At 36.4% G+C, this 26,760-nt stretch overlaps 5 protein-coding genes and 1 long non-coding RNA gene across 7 annotated transcripts; 2 read left to right on the forward strand and 4 right to left on the reverse strand.

The window, feature by feature from the left end:
• Positions 1-230: 230 nt before the first annotated feature.
• On the reverse strand, positions 231-8,060 carry LOC122019730 (DEAD-box ATP-dependent RNA helicase 8-like). Its single transcript, XM_042577225.1, has 10 exons — positions 7,531-8,060; positions 6,304-6,364; positions 5,542-5,776; positions 4,730-4,968; positions 4,256-4,507; positions 3,998-4,178; positions 2,280-2,368; positions 1,814-1,887; positions 1,556-1,707; positions 231-480 (listed from the first exon to the last, which is right to left on the reverse strand). Exons 1-9 carry the CDS (start codon positions 7,791-7,793, stop codon positions 1,629-1,631), a joined length of 1,473 nt encoding a protein of 490 aa, XP_042433159.1. The 5' UTR covers positions 7,794-8,060; the 3' UTR covers positions 231-480; positions 1,556-1,628.
• Positions 8,061-8,246: 186 nt separating this feature from the next.
• Positions 8,247-10,363, reverse strand: LOC122020231 (salutaridine reductase-like). 2 transcript variants are annotated; one of them, XM_042578065.1, is made up of 5 exons: positions 9,574-10,363; positions 9,252-9,501; positions 9,095-9,169; positions 8,836-9,027; positions 8,247-8,769 (listed from the first exon to the last, which is right to left on the reverse strand). In XM_042578065.1, the coding sequence occupies exons 1-5, from the start codon at positions 9,606-9,608 to the stop codon at positions 8,392-8,394; spliced, it is 930 nt and encodes a 309-aa protein (XP_042433999.1). In that variant the 5' UTR covers positions 9,609-10,363; the 3' UTR covers positions 8,247-8,391. The 2 variants fall into 2 exon arrangements, with proteins under 2 accessions (XP_042433999.1, XP_042434000.1); XM_042578066.1 differs by having other exon boundaries at positions 9,252-9,495; positions 9,574-10,355.
• A 231-nt stretch (positions 10,364-10,594) lies between these two features.
• On the reverse strand, positions 10,595-12,305 carry LOC122020230 (probable galacturonosyltransferase-like 3). Its single transcript, XM_042578064.1, has one exon. It carries the CDS (start codon positions 12,227-12,229, stop codon positions 11,213-11,215), a length of 1,017 nt encoding a protein of 338 aa, XP_042433998.1. The 5' UTR covers positions 12,230-12,305; the 3' UTR covers positions 10,595-11,212.
• A 4,277-nt stretch (positions 12,306-16,582) lies between these two features.
• Positions 16,583-19,271, forward strand: LOC122020634. The gene is made up of 3 exons (XR_006122269.1): positions 16,583-16,798; positions 17,600-17,660; positions 18,987-19,271. It is a non-coding gene; the product is annotated as an uncharacterized LOC122020634 (long non-coding RNA).
• Positions 19,272-20,755: 1,484 nt separating this feature from the next.
• Positions 20,756-21,846, forward strand: LOC122019779 (expansin-A12-like). The gene is made up of 3 exons (XM_042577291.1): positions 20,756-20,911; positions 20,998-21,313; positions 21,378-21,846. Exons 1-3 carry the CDS (start codon positions 20,782-20,784, stop codon positions 21,694-21,696), a joined length of 765 nt encoding a protein of 254 aa, XP_042433225.1. The 5' UTR covers positions 20,756-20,781; the 3' UTR covers positions 21,697-21,846.
• Positions 21,847-21,981: 135 nt separating this feature from the next.
• On the reverse strand, positions 21,982-24,793 carry LOC122019778. Its single transcript, XM_042577290.1, has 4 exons — positions 22,898-24,793; positions 22,572-22,805; positions 22,360-22,479; positions 21,982-22,268 (listed from the first exon to the last, which is right to left on the reverse strand). Exons 1-4 carry the CDS (start codon positions 24,113-24,115, stop codon positions 22,218-22,220), a joined length of 1,623 nt encoding a protein of 540 aa, XP_042433224.1. The 5' UTR covers positions 24,116-24,793; the 3' UTR covers positions 21,982-22,217.
• Positions 24,794-26,760: the final 1,967 nt, after the last annotated feature.

A 26,760-nucleotide genomic window follows, 5' to 3' on the forward strand; every position in this document is an offset into this window, starting at 1 on the left:
ATTGATAAACTAAAAACGATATAAATATGGCATTCCAAGAGTTAATTTATAAGAATTCGAAAAACAATGTACAGAGATACAATGCAAAGGCAGCACAACCACATGGACTATGACGTCGACATATGGACAAGTATGCATTAGTGTTCAAAATGCAATATTTTATAACACAATGCACACTGCAATCTAGCTTTGCATTCTCGAACTGTGTCGCATTCACCGGAATAGCATGAAGCCATATAACAATCATCTGCTTACTAGCACAAAGAGCAGAAGTGCAAACAGTTGAAGGTCTTGTTGAATATGCATGCTATGGGTATCTACTTGTGATATAACAACATACTAAGTTAATAGCGACAACAATTGGAAGTTACCAAATGTGTACTAGAAAATAGCCTATGATACGATTTTAGATGATCATAAAAGTTCACTTTGCTTTCCAATCCCACTTGGGCATCACATACAAGGTGACAAATATGAATCCTGCATGTATATTCATAGAAGAACAAGTTAGGCAAGGCACACTAGACATGTTGACAATTAAAACATAAAAATTTGGCCGGAATGACCATGATAACAATGGAGGACACCATTATGTTACAAATACTTTTACAAATACTACTAATAAAACCAAAACACATTTTAATGAACTAGAAAAAATCTGGCATTGGTTTAGTTTGCTTTATAATTAACTAGAGAGCAAACTGAATTAGTATGCTTCCATCAATGTGAACTGAATTGGTAAACATATAAACCGAATGAGACCAAAAATTTTGGTTTAGTGTGAACCAAACAACATACACCCTACAAAATTCTATAAGCGTCTACTATTCTAAGAACTCAGAAAGGAACCATACAACTATCACTAATGGTGATAGAGAACCAAATCCCAAAGGGCAAAAAATTCAAGGTGACTTTGTCCTCATTCTCTAAAATCTTCATATCTCCCCTTCCTTGCCAAAGCTAACTTATTTTTAATTACTTCAAGTCTTTCTTAAATATCAGCATTAGATCTGAATCTACCACTTTCATAACTAGCGTGTTTTCATGGTCTATAGAATATCACTAACTTATCTATGAAATAAACAAACGAATCACACCTAATCTGCAATCCAAGCAGACAATATCAGACCAAAACTGAAATAATGGCAGAAACGTGACACAGACAACACAAATTATAAGATGATAATATGGAAGCATGGCATGAATAAAAGTGTTGAAGAAGACAAAAAAAAAAGACTTGAAGACAAAAAAAAGACTTTTTATTATCTTGCATTGTTTGTAATAGTGGCACCATGGTGGCTTCGATCCTGCCTGCACAGGCAGTGCAGGAACGAGACACAAGGGGATTGCCACGTATGCACCCTCGAGTGGGCCCCACTGACCCCTTGTGTCATGTTCCTGCACTGCCTGTGCAAGCAGGATCGAAGCCACCGTGGCACCATGGCACAAAATTAAATGATAGTTGTAGACAGCTTGACACATTTTTCAAATGCCAACACAAGTAGAGTCTAGGTTACGATAAATTGAGAAATAGAGAAGCTGTGAGAGTTCATACTTGATGTGCCAAAATATACAAGTAGCCACGTAGTTTATTCACCAACAAACTGCGAGACATAAACTGCTGCTGTTCACCGACAGTATATAGCCTGATCAATCTGAGAAGGAATCTGCTTTATCTCAGTTCCAAGTTCTTGTTCAATCCGATGCCTGCAGTAAAGCAATTTTTATTCCAATATCAGGGAACAGGAAAACAATGAAAATAAATAAATTAAAAAGATGGAATAACATTTTGAGGATTGGCAAGTAATCATACAAGTTAAAACGATCTTCATAGGTAATAAGATTGACAGCCAAACCAAGGTGACCGTATCTTCCTGAACGACCAACCTGAAATAAACCAATTGTTAGCCTAGAGGAACTTATTTGTGATACAAAAGCCGCACACTAATGCATGAAGTCAGGTTGCGAAATTTATTAGATGATGAATCAAGTTCAGTAAATTGGAAGGGCAGATAAATTGAAGAAAGACAACATAAACCTCACTTTTTCTGTCTCAAAGCAAAATGGCATTTTCTTAAAAAAATAAGGTTACATTAAAGGACCTCACAATAGTAGCCAACTTTTCTAAATTTCTGCTTCTATTTGAACTTACTTCTAAATTAGATAGTAGCTCATTTTTCTAAATTTCTGCTTCTATGTTAACTAAAGAAATGCAATTGAGAAGTTCATGTGTCTAAAAATTTCCAATTAACATAAACAAACAAGTATCAAGATCATACCCTGTGAAGATATGTTTCAGAGTTCTTAGGAAAATCAAAATTGATGACAACATTAACAGCTTGAATGTCAATTCCTCTGGTAAAGAGATCTGCAAAAACAGCCAATAATGTCACAAGAAGTATACTAAGAGTAGATAACAAACACATCATTTCTAAGCAATTAGTCCATGCCACTAAATGATTAGTTCTAGTCAGTGCACAATCTGATTGTTCAGTCAAGAAATGGCAGATTATCTAATAACCCAAAGAAAACTTCCACTCTGCAGTTGCCTCACATCCCATTCTCAAGGTAATTGGACCAGAAGTTCCTCATCAAGAATGACAACATGAAGGCAAAGGAGGACAAGACACTACACCAGGGAAGTTAACATAAGATGGTATATTAATCGAAGGCAACTAGAAGAAGAGTTTTCTCCTAGTTCCTCTCCAATTGTAAGCTTGTCTATCGAATTGCATGGTACATAAGTCTTCACTTGTTCAATATTAAAAATTTAAAATGGTCACTGAATCTTATGCAAAAGGGGACAATGTGATAAACAACCTCAGTAGCTTTTGAGAATAATAAGCATTTTCCCTATAGCATGAAAGTGCTATACTGAATGAGGCACTAGGCGCTTGCCAGAGTGAAGATGTACATATAATTTCAAGAAATAATTACCATACAAATGTATTATAACTAGAAAAATGCAGAAAATTTTCAAACTTGTCAAAACTAACAAGCGTGTATTAACACTGATAAGCAATTGAAAAATTGACATTCTCAAATCTAAGGGGGCGTTTGGTTATCCCTGTTTTCATTTTCATTTTATGGAAAACGCGCATTTTCCAGAAAATAGAAAATGTCTTTTAGACATTCTTTACTTTTCCATAAAATGTTATCTCTTTTATTAGAAAACAAATGTGGAAAATGCAAACCAAACACTATTTTCCAAAAAATGTGCATTTTCCAGAAAATGAAAATGGAAAACATGCAAACCAAACACCCCCTAAAAATTTTCATCTAAATCAACTAAAGCTAGAACCAATTTAGTAACAAATTTTAATCTGCACATTCAGCTCAGGGACTACAATTAGGAACAAGAAAGATTACAGTATGAAAAAAATAGAAACAATTCATCTCATCTGCCTCAATTGTCCTAGTAATATAACCTCACAAGATCTTTATAATAACCAGGAAACACAGAATGTAACTTATCCTGTCATTATATTTTAAGGTAATATACGATCTATTGTGGAGTTTAGAGAATAGGAGAAGAAAAGAGGATGAGAGGAAGGAGAAAATGAGGGAGTGGCAAGAGAGAAAATAGTTCTAAATTGTTAAGTCACGACTTGAAATCACTTTACAAGTTATGCCCGTATATAGGCTTTGCACCTGAAAAATAAATAAAATTTAGTGAAAACATTAGGACCTCACCTCCCGAATTGACTCATTCAATTATTGATTATATTAAAAAAAAATACTTAGATCTTGACAACATCCAAAGTTTCATCAATTCAATTAATACCAATGCTCAAAGTAATAACCCAAAGACATTATGTTTGTAACCATATCTTCATGGGACATTATTCAACTAATACCTATGCACAAAGTAATAGGACTGAAGCCTCATTGGTTGTGCACGAGTTGCAAGAAGATAGACATAGTTGCAGCCATAATAATAACAATATGAATGATCAATTCATATAAAAACTAAAAAAGACTATTGCAAACAAGGTACCTGTGCAAACAAGGTTCCTGCAGGCACCATTGCGAAAGTCATGGAAGACACGGTTCCTATGATCTTGCAACATTTTAGCATGAATGTAGAAGCAAGAATAACCCAACTCAGTGATTTTCTTTGCTAAGAGTTCCACCCGATTAACAGAATTGCAGAATATAATAGATTGATTGATTTGAAGCTGTCGAAACAGGTAAATCAGTCATTTTCAGACATATAGAGAATTTCAAACTACAAAAAAGCCAAACTGAGGATAACCTTTGAAAAAAGAGTATTCAGGCAGTGGACCTTCTGTCTTTCTTCTACAAAAGCATAGTATTGTGTTATTCCCTTCAGTGTGAGCTCATCCATTAGATTGATTATATATGGTTTTGGTAGGTATCTGTCTTTAAAATCCTTAACAGTAACAGGAAACGTTGCCGAAAACATTAAAATTTGTCTATTAGCAGGAAGAAACTGAATAAGTTGCTGTATTGATGGTTGAAACTCTGGAGAGAGAAGTTTATCAGCCTGTGAAATAATAAAAAATTGTCCTTTCATCAGAATATAGGACAAATAGGACAGACTCAAAAATGACTATCATGAGAAGCATATTCAAGATATATGATTAACAAACAATAGAATACCAGTTATAGATATAGAAACCAAAGAATAACGTAATTAACATGCTCCAAACTGAAGCAAACATAGTCAATTAATTTCGTGCAGTAAGATCAAGCATCAAAATATTACCTCATCCATGATGAGCATTGAACAGTCCTTCAAAACACAGATTCCCTTTTTTGCAAGATCAAGTATTCGGCCAGGAGTTCCAACAAGCAAGTGGACAGGTTGATATAAACGCATAATGTCATCCTTCAAGCTAGTTCCTCCAGTAGTTACCATAACCTGAATCTTCAGATGTTTTCCAAGTTCTTTACAAACTTGAGATGTTTGAAGAGCTAATTCTCTTGTTGGAACCAATATCACAACTGTATACAAAATAATTATCCATTAATGGACACCAAAAAAACAGAACTCAGAACACAAAGCTAATATTGTATTGAGAATGAAGGTCATTTTCATACATACAAACAATGTAGCTCAAGAAATGAGCATGGGTCTCCAATGCACATTACCATCTTGAGTTATGGTATCGTTGCAGATCAGGTATAGTATAAAATGCATATAAGATGTCTGAGTTTAAAAAAAAACAGTAAGAGAAAAATGATCATAACATTATATTTACAGCCTAGCAGAAATGATGATAATTTGCATATCACCTTAGCAAATCAGCACATAAAGAATTCAGGCTCACTTCAGATAAGTGATGCTCAAGAACACAAAAAACGTGAAGACGAACAAGGATAAAAATAACCAACAAATTTCTAGTGTTCACACTTGATTAAATAAAACATCAAGCACAGTTATATGTGGCAAAAGGCGAAGCGCTCGCCCCTAGCGCCCCCACCAGCCCACCCAGGACCAACACGGAGGAGAATCAAAGCACAGTGATAGCATCTTTGTGAAAAAGAGAAGCAGAGAGAGAAAAGATGAGTGAAAACCTTGAATGGCATTGTGCTCTTGGTCAATTTTTTCAAGTGCTGGAATACAAAACGCAGCTGTCTTTCCAGTTCCATTTTTAGCTCTGGCAAGAATGTCACTGCCAGTAAGTGCAATAGGGATGCTTTCTTCCTGAATAGGTGAAGGCCTTTCAAAACCCTTCTCATATATGCCCATAAGAAGTTCTCGTTTCAGAAAATAGTCTTCAAACTCATTTCCTTTCGTTGCAGTTACATCCTAGCAAGTGTATTGTCACAATTATATTTAACATAGACATAATCTTATACAAATATGACTTGTCAGCCAAAAGATAACCACCAAATTATCTAAAATTCATTGTCTAATTCACTAGCAAAAGAAACTTTTACACTGATCTAGCAATCTTAATGAAATGAGCTTCTTTATCCAAATAGAAAGAAAAAAAAAAAAGAACAAGACCTGAAACTAAAAAAAAGTTCTGATAAAAGTCATAGGTGGCAATATGAAGCATGGTGTAAGGGATACATGTATTAACTACATTTTGAACTGAAAAAGAAGGCAGAGTCCAAATATAGACAGTACTATACATGAATATGCACCACCTGTAGGAGTTTAGCATTTTCTAATACAAAGCTCTACAGTGTATACCTGTTTGGCCTTAGTTAATCATACTAGTAGTTGGTTGGATTACGTTAACAGACATATCAATTGACTTGAGAGATGATCAAGGTAAAAAGTTAATATACATTTTTGAAATCATACAGATAGATGAAAAGCAATTTTACCTCTGTCTGGTAGCGTGTGTCAGGAGGTGGAATCTTTAATTGTGCTTTCCAATCTTGGGAACTGAAATTATCAACATAAAAGTTAACTAGAAAGATGGAAAAATAAGTGTGCTTACATCCTTACAATTGTTATAACATAAATTGACTTCCCTTCTAATTAATTAAATAAGTGACAAGATCTACTCGTCCAAATAATGTGCACCAACTACATGACACTATTGTGGCAGAGGTATGGTTGCTACAATAGATGTGCGGCTAAATAGAAAAGGGAAAAGTCAGATACACTTTTATCTAGGAGCAACTAAGCGTAGCTCCAAAAGATGATGAAATCATAGAAGATATGTTAGGACGGTATGGACATGTTTGATTAATAAATTATATAGTTAGACAAGTTTAATTAATTAGAGTTGACATTACAAGTGGTAAAGAGAGAGCAAAGAGAACTTAAGTTTAGGAGTGCAAAAGTGATATAAGATGATAATACATTCCTGTAGCATCAAGTACGGTGGTTCAAAACATGATGCCTAAGATTTTCAAAGAGGTTATTACATCAAAGAACATTGAATTACAGCATAATGCTTCAGTCCCAATTATTTAAAATGTATACTTAGTTACATCAAACAACTGAATTGATGCAATGCTACCTGTACTCTTATGAATTTCTAAGGAGGAGGATAGAGAAATCTCTTGCTTCACTATAATCAGAAATCTTTCTACACTTGACTTTCCAAAAGTTGGATTTTTCTCAAAATCTAGTATAAATCAAGTAACCTTATTAGTATAAAATTCAGAGCTTCATCGGAATAAGTATCCAAACCTTATCATAACTCTAAGAAAGTTGCAAGAAGAGTTGTGAACAGTAGGTGGTTCTGTTAACAAAATTACGTGTGACTATTTATTATATCTGAGTAGGTTAAAAAAAAAAAGGGGTGAGATTTAGCAGGAAATATGTCAATTAATTTGGACCATTTAATACACAAGCCTAAGCCAGAATTTTGCTTGAATTTTGAAATCAAATCCGCCACACCCTCATGCTGATTTCACTTCCAAAAGAAAGAAAATGGACTACAGTTTCTACCACTCTGCACGAAAACAACAAGAGTATTACAGCCATCAATGGATAATTATCTGGTTCTCCACGTAATTGCAAATATCAACACTGGCAAGGATAAAGGAAAGGGACCCAAAGCCAGAATTTAACTCAGTGATGCTCACTGTTAGATTTACCTGGAACCAATGACCTCAGACTGAACGCGTTTCGCTAATTCCCCTGCGCTAGAATCAACCTCCATATGGTTCCTCATCGACCATTGCTGATTCTGCTGATGTTGATGCTGGAACTGCGGGTTTGGTTGACTATTAACTTGGCTCCGCTGCACATACTGCTGTTGCTGCTGAGGATTCCTCGGATAGGAACCAGGGTTTGCGCCCCCGCTACTCCCTCGGACGCTACCCATGCCGGGGGGAGGAAACCTGCCTCGAGGGTTCATCTCACACTTCCCTAAGCGATTCTCCCACGCGGCGTCCGACGAATCAAAGAACAATTTTGAGAAGATCTCTCCCAAAAAAAAACGAGAGATCAAAAAATACACGTAAAAACTGAGAATCTGCGACCAAATCTAGAGTTTAGCGATCAGGGGAAGATCCGAATAAGCAAACAAGGCATAGAATTCCTCGATTCAACTGCGCGAACGGGGACTGGACCCTCTCTCACGCGTCACGAAGCACGAAGGACGAAGGAAATAGAGGAGTGCCTGCGGGATTTCTCGTCGTTTACTTGTTAGGTCAAGGAGGCCACTGGAATTACGGACATACCCTTTAGCTCTTATTCCATGTGACAGATTAGAGCTTTAAATAATATGATAGATATTTATAGTTAATTTTTATTTTCCAAAGTGATAAATTAAAAAAAATGAATTAAATAAGGTCTTACATCTTTTTCATGGTGAATTAAGTTAATCATTAAAAAAAGTAAAAAAAAAAAACTCTAATTATTTTAACAAATATTTAAATAATACTCCATTTTCGATCAATTTGATAACAACTGATGCTTTGCCATATATATCAATTACAAGCTCCATCCACAGGTCAAAAGTCTGAGAGCTTATCCTGATCAAAGAAAAGACCAGTGGCTTTTCCATGGCATCCCAGTGCCAACAGCACCGGTCCTCTGGCACCTTCCTCAACACCCAAGATCCCGCTGTTATAATTCAAGTCCGTCTTGATAAAGCCAGGATTCACACAGTTAACGCATAAGCTCGGGAGGTTCTTGGCAAGAACCCTAGTGTAGGCATTGTTGAGCACTTTAGAGACTTTGTACGCCGCCGCCATGGTTGGCCAACCATGGTTCCTCAACTCGCCATCCTTGAAATGCTTCAGAAACAGCTGCATCACCTCATCCAGCCTCTCCTCTGTCAGGGAATCCACATCCGACAGCTCCCTCTGAAGCTCTTCATTTGGAATAACCTGCAAACCGAAGCTAAGAACGATTTACCTGTGATTAATCGAAGCTAAAGTAGAGCAAAACAGTACCCTAAGCTGCCCCAGGGTGGATGACACGTTGATGATCCTTCCTTCATCAGATGATTGGAGAAGCGGAATCAATGCTGCTGTGACAGCTTTAATGCCATTGTAATTGGTCCTCAGACACTGTTCTGCCATTTCGTAAGTCTGCACGACATGTGGCTGAAGCCACTCAGGTATCTCACCTGTGTCTCGTTCATTCTGTCGAAAACAGAGCAAAAGAATCACGTTAATTCTAATTAACCAGCATACAAATCAACATATATACCTCATGATCCGTGGGTCTCGATTCTTTTAGAGCACTGAAGTCTACAGTTAATCCTCCAACTGCAGCATTATTTACCTGTAGATTAGACCATTATTTTGCAGCGTATATAGCTTTCTGACCACCATAAACAATGTCGAAAAGAAGTTTGATTGGTTACAAGGATGTCGAGTTTTCCAAACTGAATCTTTATGAAGTCGGCCAACGAATCGATGCTGGAGGCATCAGTCACATCCAAGTGGTGAAAGATTACATTCGATAGTCCAGATTCTTTCAGTTTCTCCAGAGCTTCCATTCCCAGTGCCACATCTCGGGCTGTCAGTATCACCCTGACTCCGCTGGACGCTAATTGCCTGCATATCTCCAGTCCAATGCCCTTGTTGCCTCCAGAAACCACTGCGATCCTGCAACTAAACATCGTTACATTTGGACTATAAGAGACGGACCTTAAAAATAATAAACCATGCGAGGTTGGAAAATACCTGCTCTCTATTGGGCTGCCGATGCTTCCTTCCATGGCTGATGAAAAAGAAGACTTAGAACAGCTCTGAAGGCCAGTTACTAAACGAGCTTGCCTTTGATGGAAATAACAAGGCCTGCAGCTCTTCTTTTATACATCCATATCTAACAATCTCCGCTAGCTAACAGTCAAGTTCTGCACGGGTTGTCAGCTAACAAGAAATTAGGTAACACCTTGTTTTTTAGATACTATTGAGATATCAAAGATGATGTCAAAGATGTTAAGCTATAATTTGTCTGACGGAAAATGAATGATGTGGTGCAATTACAGAAAAGGAGAATCAAATTTTCTCAAGTCATTAGGGAAAAAAAACTAGATTAAATTTAATAAGTGAAAGAAGATGGAAAACTGAGTTACTCACGCAATTCCCCCCAATAAATAGCATAGCAATCTTTCTTGACTAAATTGAATGAGACAGAATCATTTGAATAAATGAAACTGAAGAATCCTGCGTTAAGTTTACTTGCAGAGGTTGCTTTGGTTGTTACAAATTCCAATGGAAAGAAAGTCCACATGATTTCACACACGTCGCAAGAGGCTATTCCGTTAATCTATCCCAAAGTCAATAGAGAAAATGGTCTTTAGAATAGTAATAGAGACTTGCATGCTTGTATCAACTTCATCATCTGTTCTAAAATAAGAGAATCCTGTATAAGGTTTCTTGAGAGATTTATGAGACTAAAAAGCTGAAGACGAAAAAACTAGAATCAATGTGGACATAAGATTTGAGATTTGTAGCAAGATTTGAGATTTGTAGTATAAGAACACTAGAAAATTCAAATTTATTTCTCTCAAAATTAATCATGTGAGTGAAGTCAATATATAATTAATAATGAAGTATGAAGTTTGTAAAGACATTTTTTAGCTGTGGAGAGAATATAATTTTGTATTCCACGGTATATTAAAAATTATAAAATAAAATTGATTTAGAACTTTAACTATTATAGGTGCAAGAAAGTTGCAATAAACAACTTCAACACAAATTTTGAGCCAGAAAAGAACAATCCATTCATGGAGGCAATTTTGTAAGTTCACTGTCAATGGATTCCTTGCCACCTTCACAAGATGCCAGCAGATACAAGTAGTATTCCCTCCTTTCTCAAGTCACAGCCATTTAAAAATGGGGGGAAATTGCCTTTTTTTCATATAAAAAAGCAGCCATCTCACTGGCTTCCACCACAACGAACTGGAACACCATAACAAAAAAAATAAAAAAACAATAATAATACAAAATAATTTCTATCATCTCTGTCTGTCAGCTTTCTTCATTATTTCAGAGTCCCCGCCAAAATTTGTGAAAACTTTATCTATGCAACTGGATGAACTCGTAAAAATTAAATTAAATTAAATTAAATTAAAGCGAAAAGGTAAGCCACCGATCACCGCTTAACGCCGGTTGCCAGTGTCATTTTAATCGCTCACGGACCCGGCGCCAGCTGTTACGCGTTCAACTCTTTGACTCGTCACGTGCCAATTGTTCGATCGAAGTCGAACCCAACCGCCCGCTCGCCCCGGTGCGCCAGCGGTAAGCCGATCCGATCGCACTGGTCAGCGACGCCGGCTGACGGAGCACGGTGGTAGGGAGAGAAGAGCGGTAGAGGTCAGACGTCGGCAAAGAGGTCGTCGCGGTCGTCGCGGCGGAGGAGATCGTAGGGCGCCCAGAGCGCGTCGAGGGGGCAGGGGCTGCCGGCGTCGAGGCGTAGCCAGGGTTTTCCCTTACCGCTCCAATGGAGGAGGCTTACTGGCCCCGGATGAAGATCGCGGCATAGGCCCTTCACGTTGTCGCCGCCGAGGCCGTGCTGGTTCCACCGGTGGTCCACCCCCTTGACCTCGCCGGCGAAGACGAGTAGGAAAGGGGGCAGCGAGCCCAGCTCGTAGATCCGCGCCTCGCGTTTCTGGATATCCATCCAGGACTCCAGCTTCCGGGTGTACCCGCCGGCGCGCCAGCGGTCGAGGTCCATGACCATGACTCCGGTGTTGAAGTAGCAGGGCGGGCGGCGGCGACCAGCGAGAGGGCCGGGGAAGACCGGGTCGGACCAGAATCGGTCGGTGAAGTAGGAGGTGAAGTTGGCGTGGCAGTACTCTGGGGCGGCGAGGATGTGGTCAGGTGAGAGGTCGGTGGCCCAGAGGCGGGCGACGTCGTCGACCACCACGAGGTCGGAGTCGAAGTAGATTACGCGGCGGACAGAGCTGGGGAGGATGTCGGCGAGGTAGATGCGCGCGTAATTGAGCGGCTGGTCGAGGGCGCGGCGGACGGAGGAAGAGATGCGGCCGCGGACGAGGTCCGGATCGAAGCGGTAGACGTTGAAGGCGAGGGAGGGAAAGGAGGTCGCGACGGCGGGGCGGAAACGTCGCGGCCGGGTAGCGAGGAAATGGAAGGCGATGGATTCGGGACAAGAGGCGTGGCGGAGGACGGAGAGAACACCGGCGAGGGAGCCCCGTAGGTAGGCGGCGTCGAGAGTCATGGCGATGTGGATGGTGGGGGCGGCGGCGCAGCCGGGACCGTTGCGGAAGGCAGGGGCCTCGCGGAAGAGGGGAAGCTCTTGGGAAGCCGCCAATGCCCGGCCGGAGGCGGCGAGGAGGAGAAGAACCGCCGCGACGAGGGCGGAAAGAGGCATTGGAGGCAGCTGCGAGGGGGGAGGAGGTTGGAGAGAAGAGGGCGAAGGAGGAGGAGATTGGGAAAAAAAATTGTGCCAATATATAAAATATTAATAGAAAGAAAAAAAATACTTTGATTCGAAGCATCCACGAGGGGATCCACCGATCCAGGCTGGCTCGACGCGGTTTCCTCCTCCCCACTTTTTCTTTTTAAGTAAAGATCAATTTATCGGCAAATTAGACGGAAACTTACAAAATATCCAACTTAATTTTAAAATTATCTAATTTTATTTTACATCTCTGAGTCTATTACTACATTTAGTAATTATTCGGAATGTTAATTTTAATCTATTAAAAATATGTTAAAAAATATTTTAAAAAAATTTATAATTAAAAATTCATCCCCTATTCTTAAAGCATCTGCTGTAAGGATATTTGATTAAGATATTTTTCCAAATATTCTCAATTTCAAATATTTCCCTAAATAATTTTCCTCTCTCTGTTTTTTTTAACTAAAAAAATTTAAAAATATATTTAATGATGGAATTTGAAATATTTGATTGTGAGATATTTAGTAGGTGAACCCATAAATAATTAGTTTGTGTAATATTTAATTGTGAAATTTATGATATTTAAGGAATAAGATATAAATAATTAATTTGTGTAATATTTAATTATGGAATTTAGGATATTTAAGGAATAAGATATAAATAATTAATTTGTGTAATATTTAATTGTGGAATTTAGGATATTTAAGGAATGAGATATTTAATTGATGATATGGATGTGAGGATACAAATATTTGGGAGAAATATTTAATCTTATTATGGATGATTTTAATATAATATAGTAAATCAAATTGATATTTGGGATATAAATATAATAGATTAACACATATGACCTAATTCTATATCATTCCGAGCTCTCTAAATCTAAAAATTAATTTCAACCAAAATCGACCTAGAGAGCTATGAATGGGGAAGAATAACTTATATGTTCATCTAATTATTCTGATTATATTTATACCCTTAAACATTAATTCGATATGTCATTGAAAGTATTAATTTTTTTTTAATACAAATCAAATTCTTTGGACGTATTCATATTCAATATTGATGTTCTTAATGTGACTTATGAAAATAATATTTGAAGATATAAATATAATCAAAAGAAAAACATAGTTTCATGTCATTCTGAATTTTTAGATCCATTAAATGATTTTAGCTGAAAATGACTAATGAACCTAAAAAATTTAGAATGATACAGAATTAAGTCTTATATGTTCATTTTATTCTACTAATTATATTTATACTTAAACATCAATTTGATACATCATATTATAATAATTTTTTAAATGCAAATCAATTTTTTTACTTGATTGCTGTAGCGTGAACAGCAACTTTAATGGATTATTACATTGTGTCGATAAATTAAATATTTTTTTAAAAAATAATTAAAAACTCTTCTATGATAAAAAAAAAATACTATTAATATGATGTATTAAATTGATATTTGAGGATATGAATATAAATCAAGAATGAGAAAACATCATTTAAATTAAAATTGATTGATGAATTAAAAAAAAACTGAAATAGAATCAGGTCTTATGTTTGATTCTCTGATTACATGACAGTTTCACATAGGTTACTTTTCTGTCACGTTGAAAAAATAAATGATGTTTGATAATTGAGCAGAAAAATATGGATTTTCCTATTCCATGTCTGATTAACTAATTATGAATATAAAGAATTCTGAAAATAATAAAATTAATTTTTAAAAAATAAAATCGTTTTGTGATTACGCTGAAAAATATAGGAGAAAGATAGTGGAACGAGATTCCCATTTAAATTTAGAATGGGCATGTTTTTTCAAGTATTTCTAGGTTTGTAAATGAACCTAGCCGAGCTAAGTTTTAGGGTGTGTTTAAATTTATTTAATATGGTAATCGAGCCAAGTCGAACTTAAGATAAATTAAGCTTTTGAAATTATTATTTAAACTTGACTTTATTTATTTTTTATAAGCCTAAATTTATTTGAAGCTTAGCTTAAAGTTGGTTTGTTTAGAGGTTATCAAGCTCTTAATTTAAGATTGACTTGGGCTTGATTCATTTATATGATATCGAGCTCTCAATTCAAACTTATTTGATTGTTTGATTCTTTATTGAGCTTAATAATTTAAATTTATTTGTTTATTTTATTTTATTATTTATTTAACATGCTACTAAAAAACAATGATTTAGGGATGAAAATTTGGGACAAATATTTTTCATCCCCAAATCCTAACAACTTTGGCAATAAAAACAAATATATACCCAAATTAGTAACGAAATCTACAATAAAATATTTTTATTGCAAATTCCAACAAAACATATCTTCGTCACTAAATTTGTCCTAAATTTTGGGACGAATACAGGATTCATCCCAAATTCTACGATGAATACAAGATTCGTTCTAGATTCTATGACAAATTCACGAATCCTGCATTCATCCCAGATTATAAAAAAAATTTAAAAATTATAAGGTCTAAATATGATAAGCTCTATATTTAGGCATTCTATTTTTTTTTTTTATCTGGGACGAATCTTCGCAGATTAAAATCATTAGAAGACCTAAATACGGACCTAAATATATCAGAATTTCATGAAACAAGTTTCTATAGATTCATATTATTCTCCTGATAATGAGAATAACCTTATCCATAATTTTGACCCAATAAATTGAGTATGGTAATTTTTTTTAACACAAATTAGATTATATAGAAATAAATAAGTACCGCACTCAATATATTATGTCAAAATTTTGGACAAAGTCATTTTTATGATCAGGAGAACAATACAAACTTATAGGAACTTATTTTATAAAATTCTGATATCTCTACCTCCATATTTAGGCATTCCAATTTTTGTTAAACTCATAATGTATCTCTAGTTTCACGAACAATCATTTAGAGTTTTGCTCAACTCATAATGTATATCCGAAACCTTAAATATAGAGTTAAAGATATCAGAATTTCATAAAATAAGTTTCTATTAGTTCGTATTGTTCTGCTGATCACAAAAATGACCCCATCCATAATTTTAACCCAATCAATTGAGAATGATAATTTTTTAACATAAAATTAGGTCTTACACAAATAAAAAATTACCACACTCAATTTATTGGCTCAAAATCATGGATGAGTCATTTTCATGATCAGGAGAATAATACAAACTCATAGAAATTTGTTTCATGAAATTCTGATATCTCTAAATTCATATTTAGACATTATTTTTAAATTTGGGACGAAACCTAGATTCATCTCAAAATCGGCGGCCGGTGACGCCCAGCGATGGCCAGCGACCGACGGCAGCGGCCACCGCAAGCTCCGACAAAGATGTAGCACCCGCCGGTAGAAGTGGATATTTTTGTCATTTTATAATAATACGAATTACATTCCTTATAAAAATAATAGACACCAAACAAAAGAATGTAATCACCTTTGTAATCAAAGACTACATACATTTCATTACAAATTTGATTACAATACAAGCTCAATTACATTACGCCCAACCAAACGTAGCCATAATGTATCTCTAGATTGCATGAACAATAATCACTTAGGCTACGTTTGGTTGGGCGTAATGTAATTGAGCTTGTAATGTAATCAAATTTGTAATGTAATATAATGTAATCTTGATTACATTACTATGTTTGGTAATGAAATGTATGTGATATTTGATTACAAAGATGATTACATTTTTTTGTTTGGTGTCCATTATTTTTATAAGGAATGTAATTCGTATTATTATAAAATGACAAAAATATCCTACGACTTTTACCGGCGAGCGCTACATCTCTGTCGGAGCTTGAGGTGGTCGCTGTCGTCGCCGGCCGTCGCCGGTCGTCGCAAAATTTAGGACAAATTCTGGATTCGTCCCAGATTTAGTCCTAAAATCTAAGACAAATCCAGGATTCATCCCAAATCTGGGATGAATTCAGGATTCGTCCCAGAATTTGGGACAAATCTAGGATTCGTCCGAGATTGAAAAAAAAAAGGTCTAAATATGGACTTAGAGATATCGAAATTTCATGAAACAAATTTCTATGGGTTCGTATTGTTCTCTTTATCATGAAAATGACCTATATTTTGAGTTTCTCTCATTCAAACATAATATTTTGAGTATGGTGATTTTTTAACCAGAATTAAGTTAGATTCAGATTAAAAAAATCACTACACTCAATATATTAAGTTTAAAATTATCGATAAAAAATATTTCTATGATCAAAAGAAAAACACTAATATATAGAAACTTGTTTAATATCATTCTGAATTTTATAAATTTATTTTAATATATTAATTTATTTTTTATTTTTTCCTTTGGGACCGGAATGCAGTTTTTGTCCCAAACTTTGGGACGAATGCAGTTTTCGTCTCAAACTTTGGGATGAACTCTCTTTTCGCCCCAAATTTTGGGACTTCCTAATAACCCCACTACCCGATCCCTAATTCACTCTCCCCTCGAAGCCTCCTCGATCGTGCGTTCTTCTTCTCTTCGATCTTCCCTCCCTGACAAAGTCGGCGAAGGAGACGGCGGCAAAGGCGACGAAGCGTAAGCTCCCCCTCTCCTCTCTCTTTTCTCCTCCTCAACGGCGGTCGGTCGTGGGTGCCCTCGACCAGCTCCTGCTGGCCGCGTCCGCCCCTGGTGGCCGGGCGTGGCCACGTTCGGCCCCTGGTGGCCGCATACGGGCCCTGGTGTGCGGGCGTGGCCGCGTCCGGCCCCTGGTAGTGGATCACTCGCTTGATCCAACGCATGTGCTTAAGTTCGTAGTGCTTCTAGGATCTATTTACGTTCTCCCTTGTTTTTTTCATTTGTGTTTAGTGTTGAGATGTGCCCTGTGCTTTTTGTAGTTGTGACATTGAATGAGTTTTAGTTTGCAGTTGAATTTATTTGTGTCAAGCTGAGCGTCGTGAGGAGGGCTGCTGGTGAGCGTCGTGAGGAGGGTTGTTAGTGCTAGGTTAGTAGTGCATTGGCAAATAGGATTATTCCTACTTTCATCTTAAGAACAATTATCTGTGCAAGGATTAGTAATGCATTGGCAAACAGAGTTGCCAGAAGCACGCCGGCCATTAAAGTTGCCATCCAAAACCATAACATTGTTGATTCTTGCATCTTATTTTATCTCTGATAAATAATCTAAAAACTTACACGCACATGATGGACCTCGAATCTGCAAAGCATTTCATTCAATTTAGAATAGATTGATTACCGTTAATTTCAAATTGGTTCATATTTAATATAGTTTTCTTTATGTTAATGATGTTTGTTATATATTTCAATTGGATTACGAATAGTTATAAATTATTGTTACCCTTATATTAGATTGTTGAGTTCGTAATTTTTTTTGTGCAGGTCTCATTTTCCTGTGAGCTTAGTGTGTTTGGAGATACTCTTTTTTCGTCACCTGTTTTAGGTATATCTACGTTCGTTACTAAGATGCTTGTTAGATTTTTCCAACTTATTAAATTTGAATTCAATAAACTTTCTACTTACTAGAGACATATTTGGTGTTAAACAACTTTAGTAGAAAAAGGGTTATAGGATTTAAACTAATAATATGTGTGTGCATGGCAACATCAATTAGGCATTCTGATAGTTAATGCAATCAATGGTAAAGTTAATGGCAATCAATGGCAACATCTATTAGTTTCTATGTAGGTTAAGTAGACTAAAGTAGATTTTGCAATCAATGGTAAGCAGTGTCCAATTTTACCTTTGAACCATGACAGATAATCCCAGTCTCCAATTTTCCACAAGTTGCAACCTGCCCCATAGAGGTCTTGACAACATCACATATAGGAAGAATAAGAGACTTTGACACGCCCCTCAATGGTGTCTGCAATGAATCTATTGCATCCAACAGACAAACCCCTTGATACCTGTGTCAGCTTTTTTTAGTTACAAAATTTAAGAAAGGATTTTCAATATGCATACATAAGAAGACACGAATTATTAAGGCCTTCAGAATTGAAACAAGTCTACTATTATCAACATTTTGGTGATTTGATATTCAATGTCAATAACCATAAATTTGTATGAGAATAATTAATGATATTGAACTCAATATCATATACATGGACGACCCACCAAGATAATAATAGTACTGTAAATTGCATGGCTATCTTGAATCTTAATCCCTAATATATAACCATCACCACACTAAAACACAGATGTGAAACCTAATAGTGAAATTAATAAAACACAAGTTGTGTTGCGAGAACTACAAGCTGAATAGATATTTGAGTATGCTCTACATCTAAGCAGCATTTTGAGCATACAAGCAATATTATCACCCTTCCTGAACACATGAAGAGGCAGAATTGAAGTGTGTTTAATGGAGTCTTGGAAATTATCTAAAAGGTAAAGGATTCTACCTCTAAGCATCCTTTTGAGCATATGAGCATCATTACCACCCCTTCCTATATACTAGATGAGGCAGCATTCAAGTGTCCTTTATGAATACTTGAAAATGGTCCTATTATTTGTTTTCATTAACTTACGTAGTTGCTTCAAAAAAAACATGCCACTTCCTTATTGGAGTGCATCATAGATCTCCAAAATGTTTTTTTCTTTAATCAAATACAATTTTTTTTTGTACTTTAAGGCAAAAGGATACATTAGATCTAATTTAGCAATTGACAATGGAATTATTAGTTCTATATCCACAAAAAATATACTAGATGAGGCAGCATTTGAAGTGTCCTTTATTGATCTGGTTTGTTTGTTTGTTTTTATGCAGGAAAAGATGATTTGATGGGGAAGATAGTTTGTGGAAAAAGAAGATGAGTTGATGAATGTATTGTTTATTTTGAAAAAAATTATATAACTTTAGGAGGGGTAGGACCTGTATTACTTTTTGGAATATTGGACTTATATAAGTTCTTAGAGTATTGAAGAAGAAAGTTCTTGTATAACTTGTTGAGAACTTTAGAATTGTATTATTGTAAAATTGATTTCAAATATTAATAGATGTGTATATATGTTAAATAGGATGTGATAATGTTAATCAGGATGTGGTATTTAATTTTGTTGTACATAAGTTTATATGTATTGGATTGGAAATTACATAAACAAATTGGTTCTGCTGAATTTTTTGTGATTTAGGGATGAATTTGGCGACAAATTTAGGGATGAAATTTTTACGATTTAGGGATAATTTTTGCCAAATTATCGTAAATATTTTGTGACAAATTAAATTTTGTCCCAAAATTCGTCTCGATTATGGGACAAATCCATCTATTCGTCTAGATTCTGGGATAAAATTTGGGAAGAAATTTAATTTGTCGTAGTCACACAATTTTTTTTTATTATTTTCATCTCCAAATTTGTTGTAAATTTGGGACGAAATTAAAATAAATTTATTGTAGATTACAATTTTTTTATATTATTATTTTTATCGCTAAATTCGTTGCAAATTCTATAATGAAAATATTATTCGTCCCAGAGTTGTTTTTGTCCTAGAGTTGTCTATGACAATTTTACGATGAATTTTATTTTTGTTGTTTGCAATAAATTTAGCAACAAAATTATAATTTGTTGTCAAATTCGTCACTATAATTTTGCAGCAATTTGCGATGAATATTATTTTTGTTACAAACTTGGCGATGAATTTGGTGATAAAAATATTATTCGTCGCTAATTTCGTCTCCAAATTCGTCGCCAAGTTAGCAACGAGAATTTTGGGACGAGATTTTTTTCGTCGCAAAATTCATTCTAAAAATTTTTACAACAAAATTTTTTTAGAAATTATTCTTAAAACAGTATTTTTTTTTTAATAATATTGATACGAGTTTTATTAATAAATATGATTTGTGAATATTATTCATGAATATTAATTAATTGAATATATATATATATATATATATATATATATATATATATATTTATGTTTGTTTAATTTAAGGAAATGTTAAAGATGTTTAAATTTATTTATTTAATTATATATCGGTGGAGGTTCATTGATGGAAATTAAGACATATTAAATAGCGCGCCTTTTTTGTTTTTTTGTAATGGTAAAATATCGCGTCTCTTTTAATGTGACATAGGTTCGCCGAACGTCCAGCTTTTAAATGCGATTTAACGCTGAATTAGTCTGGCGCATGGCTTTACATTTTCACACGTTCAAACATTAAAAATAAAAATAGTAAAAAATAATTAAACTCGATTTCATTTTTATTTCACACAACCCGAATCCACCCCTGGTCGATTAATTAGATTCATAACAAAAACACGTGGATTTCAACCTCCAGAACACCTCACAACCGCGTCGATCTATCCACCGCGTCCGACAATATAATTAATTAAATAATTAATTCAAAACCCATTAATATATAAACTAATTAAAGTCCACAAAAATATTAAATATATCACCGACGTCAAATTAGATGCAGGAAAATTACATCAAAACCATTGCTGCACTTAATTCATGTTCGCTCCATCTTCTGCTCTGGGCTTTATAAGTAGCTAGAGACATACGATCACTAGCATCATCTATATATCGACTTCAAATTCAATTCATTAGTTAAGCTAAAGCCATGCTTCTGATTTCGTTACTCATCTTCATGGCAATGCCGAGGAGCAGTGATGGCATTAATGGCGAATCGGGTCAGTGGATCCATGCCTATGCCACTTACTATGGAGCTAACCAAGATCCTACTTCGCTTGGTAACTTGTAGCTCTCTCTCTCTTTTTTATTCATGGCTACGTTCTTAATTAGTTTAATGGTCTTCTAATTAACTGAATTAATTAAGTCGGAGCTTGTGGGTACGACGACACATTGCGTGCCGGCTTTGGACTGAACACGGCGGCCCTGAGCGGGGCCCTTTTCCAGATGGGGCAGGCCTGCGGCGCGTGCTACGAGATCACGTGCCATGCCGCCGCCGATCCGCTGTGGTGCTTACACGGAGCCACCGTCACTGTCACCGCCACCAACTTCTGCCCGCCCAACAACGGCGGCGGCGACGGGTGGTGCAACCCGCCGCGCCGACACTTCGACATGTCTCTGCCGTCCTTCGCGCGCATCGCCCGACTTGGAAATGAGGGCATCGTCCCCATCCTCTATAGAAGGTACATGCAGAAAACAATTCCGTGCTTAATTGTTGAAGAAAACAATATTTGCGATGCATGGCAGGGTGGGTTGCAAGAGGTCAGGAGGAGTGCGGTTCACGCTACGGGGGCAGGGCAACTTCAATCTGGTGCTCTTCTCCAACGTCGGCGGCAGCGGCGACGTCAGAGCGGCATGGATCAAGGGCTCGATGACGACGACGACCACATGGAGCCCAATGCAGAGGAACTGGGGCGCCAACTGGCAGACCGCCGCTGACTACCGGAGACAGACCCTCTCCTTCCGACTCCTGCTCGGTGACGGCCGCACGCTCGAGTTCGCCGGGGTCGTCCCCGCTACCTGGGCCCCCGGACAGTCCTTCGTCGCCAAGGCGCAGTTCTCTTAATTGAGTAATTACATAATTAAGCAGGAGTTTTTCTTATTTCTTTATCAATATTGACTAATTAATTGCTCATCTGCGAGAGCATTATTATCAAATGGTAATATGAAACTATGATCAGAACAACGCATACGTTGGTTTTGTAATCTCTTTATTAACAATTCCATAGCCCCAGGGCACAACCTCAATGATAACGAATCATAAGAAGAGGTGATACACTTGGAATTAAGGCAGAAAAAAATCACATCCTAAAGATCGGTTCGATCGAGTACACAATATGCGATCAGAAAATTGCAGTAAAAGTACTAGCATTCAATCAGAACAGCAATACGGAAACATTTACACAGTGCACGCCGCAAGAAATGCAGCTCGAGTTCTTAACAGCAATGTGAAGAATTATTGTTACAGACGATTGTTACTACCTAATTTCTACCGGCGTAACCGAATTACAGGAAACTAGTACAAAGGATTTAACGATATTTACAAGTGAATTGATTCACCGAGTCTGGTGTATATTGAGCTTTCTCCTACCCATCAACCCGAAAGAAATGCAGCAGCTTTAGAGGCTTCACGTTTTCCTATTCAAGATTTTTTTAAAAAAATGTACATAATATTAAGATGAAGCGTGTTGGTTTTCAATGGGCATATACCAGTAAATGAACTACTAACCTCACAATTGCTGACACGCTCAGATGGGAAATGAAGTCCAGTGGAGCATTTCTGAAGAATTTCAGGATGCTTCATCCATGCCTTGTTAGCTTCGATTGCTTTCAGTTTATATAGGAACATCTGGAGAGATTATAAAAAGAACAGCAAACCATCACAAGAAGGGAAGGTAACAAACAGAAATTATACAAGAAGCAGTTCAACTGATTGCAAACCTCAGACAAGGGAATTGTTGGTTTTTCAAGCTCTTCTCCTTGGATGGCCACACCAGTACCCTGGCACTCTGTGCAAAAGATAGAAGAAATTTTATTTTGGAGGGTTGCTTTACCTTTGCGTCCCTTTGAAGGTCTTCTGATGTTCTTCTTCTTCTTCTTTGGATTAGCCAACATCTCTACCTCGCACAGAAGGATCCAGTGTATGAGACAGGATACGTGAAATGGGTGAAATGCCTGTGTGGCACAAAGGATGTCAGTTAACAAAATCCCAGGTTCCAAGAACAAAGGGGAAAAGAAATATCAAATGTCGGATATAAATTACTCACTCCATTAGTGTTCCTACTGCTGCATGCTAAATTACCAGTATGGCAATTTAGAAGGGTAGCGACATCCTTCCCAGGGAGCATCGGTTGCCCACAAATGTCACAGGTTCTTTCTGCAGCCAAACGTTTTTGCTTCCGCAACTCGTGCCTGCTGGCAACCTTGCTAGATATAACTCTCCTTTCGAGATGTTGTGGATCATCTGCCACAGTTGTGTAACTATTACTGCCCTCGGGTAACCCACAAGACGCATTCAGATTTTCAGAGTAATCCTCTGGATCTGAGAATGATTTTGTTTTCCTTTTCTTAGAGCGCGCGGCCTCATCAATTTCAAAGAAAGAAGCAGGTGACATTGGAGGTTCTTCTGCATCCAAAGAACGCTTTATACCTAAGCCATATGCATAAGGGAAACTAACTATCGCAAAGTCACAGTTAGTGGATACATCCAATTCATTGCGTATATCAGATCCTCCTTCACCAAGCCAAGCACACCATATTTTTGTTATCTTACTGCAAGCTTCCTTGTTCTCCTGAATTCTGCAAGCAATCTGGCCAACCCCTAAATGTCGCACTACTAAGTCAGAAAGCTGCTCCTTAAGTACGACTGCAGGAATAGCCAAAGTATTCTCAGTCCAATTGCAATTCAAAATCATGTTTTGGACTGCAGAGGTCGATCTCGAAGATGTTTTACGCCTACTTACAGCCAAACTAAGCTTAGGATTCAGGGAGTCATTGCATTTAAGGGCACTGACATGGTCTTCACTATGATGGCGACTCTCAAAGAGATTCAAAGCATGGTGGTTTTTGTGAAAATTGCCTTTTGATTGCGATGTTACTTCATCATCCGTTCCAGAACTGTTATAAACAACTAAAGACATATCATTCTGACTATCAGAACCCAACGGCAGCAAGCTAGACTGGAGAGAACAATCAAAGAAAAGAACACCATCATTGAAAGGCCATGGAGTGGAACCAAAAAGAGTAACTTTGGCAGCTGCAAGCCTACGGGCATGAAGATTTCCTTGTAGATGATCAAACAGCACAGTGTCGCTGTAACAAGGGGTGAGACAGAGAGTGCAGAAGAAAATTGCGCGTTTTCCCGCATGTCTCAGATCCACATACGCATGCCCCTTTTGCCGAACCTCTCGAAGAGTAGTTCTTGCTGCCACCTCTCTAAGGTTCAGTGGTGCTTCCTTCCTAAGGATAAGTTGTCTTCCCACCATCTATAATACTTCAGACCAAATCTAAACGTGCTTGCTTTTGATTGTCACTAAATATACCTATAAGACTCTCGCTCCAGCTACAGTAGAGCATATTCCAAGAAAGCAACAAAGCGCAGGTATTCGAACATTTCCAGCCATCTGGCAAGAGTAAACTCTAGAATTCGCTCAAGAAGGCCCCAGATCTCACAAATCTCAAACAACTGCCAAACTGTCAAACCCTAGAATACGCACAACTTCGAAGGAAAAATTGAATCACAGAAAAGTTTGACAGATAATCCTTCGAAAGCACGCTGACAAACCCTAACAAGTAACAAGAGCTTAATTTTGAAAGAAAGCGTGAGGCAAACTGTCGCATACCCTCGGATCCCATATCCCTCGCCGCTTAGTCGCCGGAAACACCTCGAATGCGCCGATGGAGGAAAGAAGCTCGACTGAATCCGCCATCTCCATCGCAACAGAAAAACGTGTGGAAAAAAAAACTCTTTTTTTTTCTCTCGGCGAGAAGAGAAAAGAGATCGAACCTGGGAAGCGAATCGATTGGGTGGAGAATTTAAACAAAGGGAAGATGCTTGAAGGAGATGCCGGACGGATTCCTCTTCTCGTTAAGATGACGACAACCACCGAGAAGGCGAGACCAATCCCCAAGCTAAAGAGGAGACTGGATATGTGGCAGCAGCTTCTTCGTTCTATCGAGTTATTTATCCGCTTTTTTAATTACGCTTATATTTCCAACGGAACCCATTCAGCATGACGTGTCTTGTTACGGCCGAATCAACCGGCGGGTACGTTCTAGCGTATGACGTGTTCGTTGGTGTTCCCCTTAATACGATTAAGCATTGGCTTCCACAAAATTAACAAAAAAGTGTAAACATTAAATAGCTTTACAAAGTGTGCCATTTTTTTAAACATTACAATAATATTTAATATTATTTTTTAATTAAAAATATTATTATTTTAGTTATATTAATTTTATCTTAAGCGAACGGTCTCAATATAAAATAATTTAATATAGTGATTTTGACTAAATTAATAATATTGTATCAATTTTAATTTAAATTATTATATATCATAATATTTTTAAATAAAATTATTATAATAAAATTAAAGTAAATTTAATTCAATTAAAAAAAATTACTCAAGTTGAACCGATATAATAATTCATATGGAGCAATTTTAACGAGATAAGGTAATTTTACTTTGTGTAGTAATTTTAGCTAAAATTATTATAATAACGCTGAGTAACAATAAGAATAGTTTCAAAAGTTTGTTTTGGGTATCTATTATTTTCATTTCAAGTTAGGTAATTGATAAGCTCTATAAATTTTGTTGGTCTTTTATTTAGTCCATCAAATATTCATCGATCTCATGGATGACTATTTACTTATCCAAAAATAAAGAAGACTATAACATTCCAGACTTACATGAACAAAACAACACTTCACTATTCTGAATAGTATTGAACATTCAAACTAGGAAAGATTCACTATGGGATTAGTTGGATGCTTCACCATTATTTTAGGGGTGCAGATTTTTGGTAGTAACCTCCCTTTTGATCAAGAAGTTGGTATATATTCATGAATAAATTATGCAACGAGAAGGAGGCTATGGAAAGACTAACATCAAACTTTTGAAATAATTTGTAACCGAGAAGAAAAGTACAACTAATGACTACTAGTTTTTCCAACTATGGGCAATAGCTATCTCTTGGGCTCCATTTATATGGAAAGTTTGTTTGTTGCTCAAGCACTGATTTTACTATTGGATGATTGCTAACCGACGATTACGGATAATGGATAGATTGATGTTTGAACATTACAAGTAGTACTCCCTATGTCACTAAGCTGTAAAGTAAAATAATCATATTTTCTTCCATTACCTCATTACAAAACAACTTTAGGACAAGGTTAGAGAATAGATGTACATCCGACTAGTCATCTACATGGCAGAAAGTTTGTTTACAGTTTTCAAAAGGTAATACCCAGGCAAAGGCTGATTGATGAAGGTTTACTATTTAGTGACAACTTGTGTGATCTTTCTTGTACGGTAAATTCGAAACTGATTTTATTTTAAATGTGAGGTACTTTGTATTGAGAAAATATTTCTTAAAGTTCATACTCATATCCATCAATTTCTAGACATCTAGTAATAATTTTCATATAATTTTTTTATTTTTTATATATTTTTATGGTTCGTCCAATAAAAACAATAGTCTCAAAATGAAAAATGGAAAGAAATGTTATTTCCATATTTTAAAAAACTTAGGTAACCTTGTTACATTAATGAAAAATAAAGGTGTCATTTTGATTTTTATGCAAAATAATAAATGGCATAAACAAAAATGCAAAAACTCTGAGGGCAAAAATCAAACATCCACAATTATCAAAATCGTTAAAAATGGAATCTCTTAGTTTTTAAAAAGTGTAAACAGTAGCCTAAGATATTTATCATTTTAAAAACTTTTTTTATTCTAATACTATTATAAAACTATGATACCGGTGTTTAAATAAATCAATTCGACCACGTGAATTGTGGCAAAAGATAATTGACTCACCCAATATCTTTATAGAGTAAATCATAATAATTCATCGACCTCTTTAGATAGATGAGAGGAATTTTATTTCCTAAAAAACTTTTTCTATGGAGAT

This window comes from Zingiber officinale, chromosome 9A, assembly GCF_018446385.1.
Source record: "Zingiber officinale cultivar Zhangliang chromosome 9A, Zo_v1.1, whole genome shotgun sequence".
Classification (NCBI taxonomy): Eukaryota; Viridiplantae; Streptophyta; class Magnoliopsida; order Zingiberales; family Zingiberaceae; genus Zingiber; species Zingiber officinale.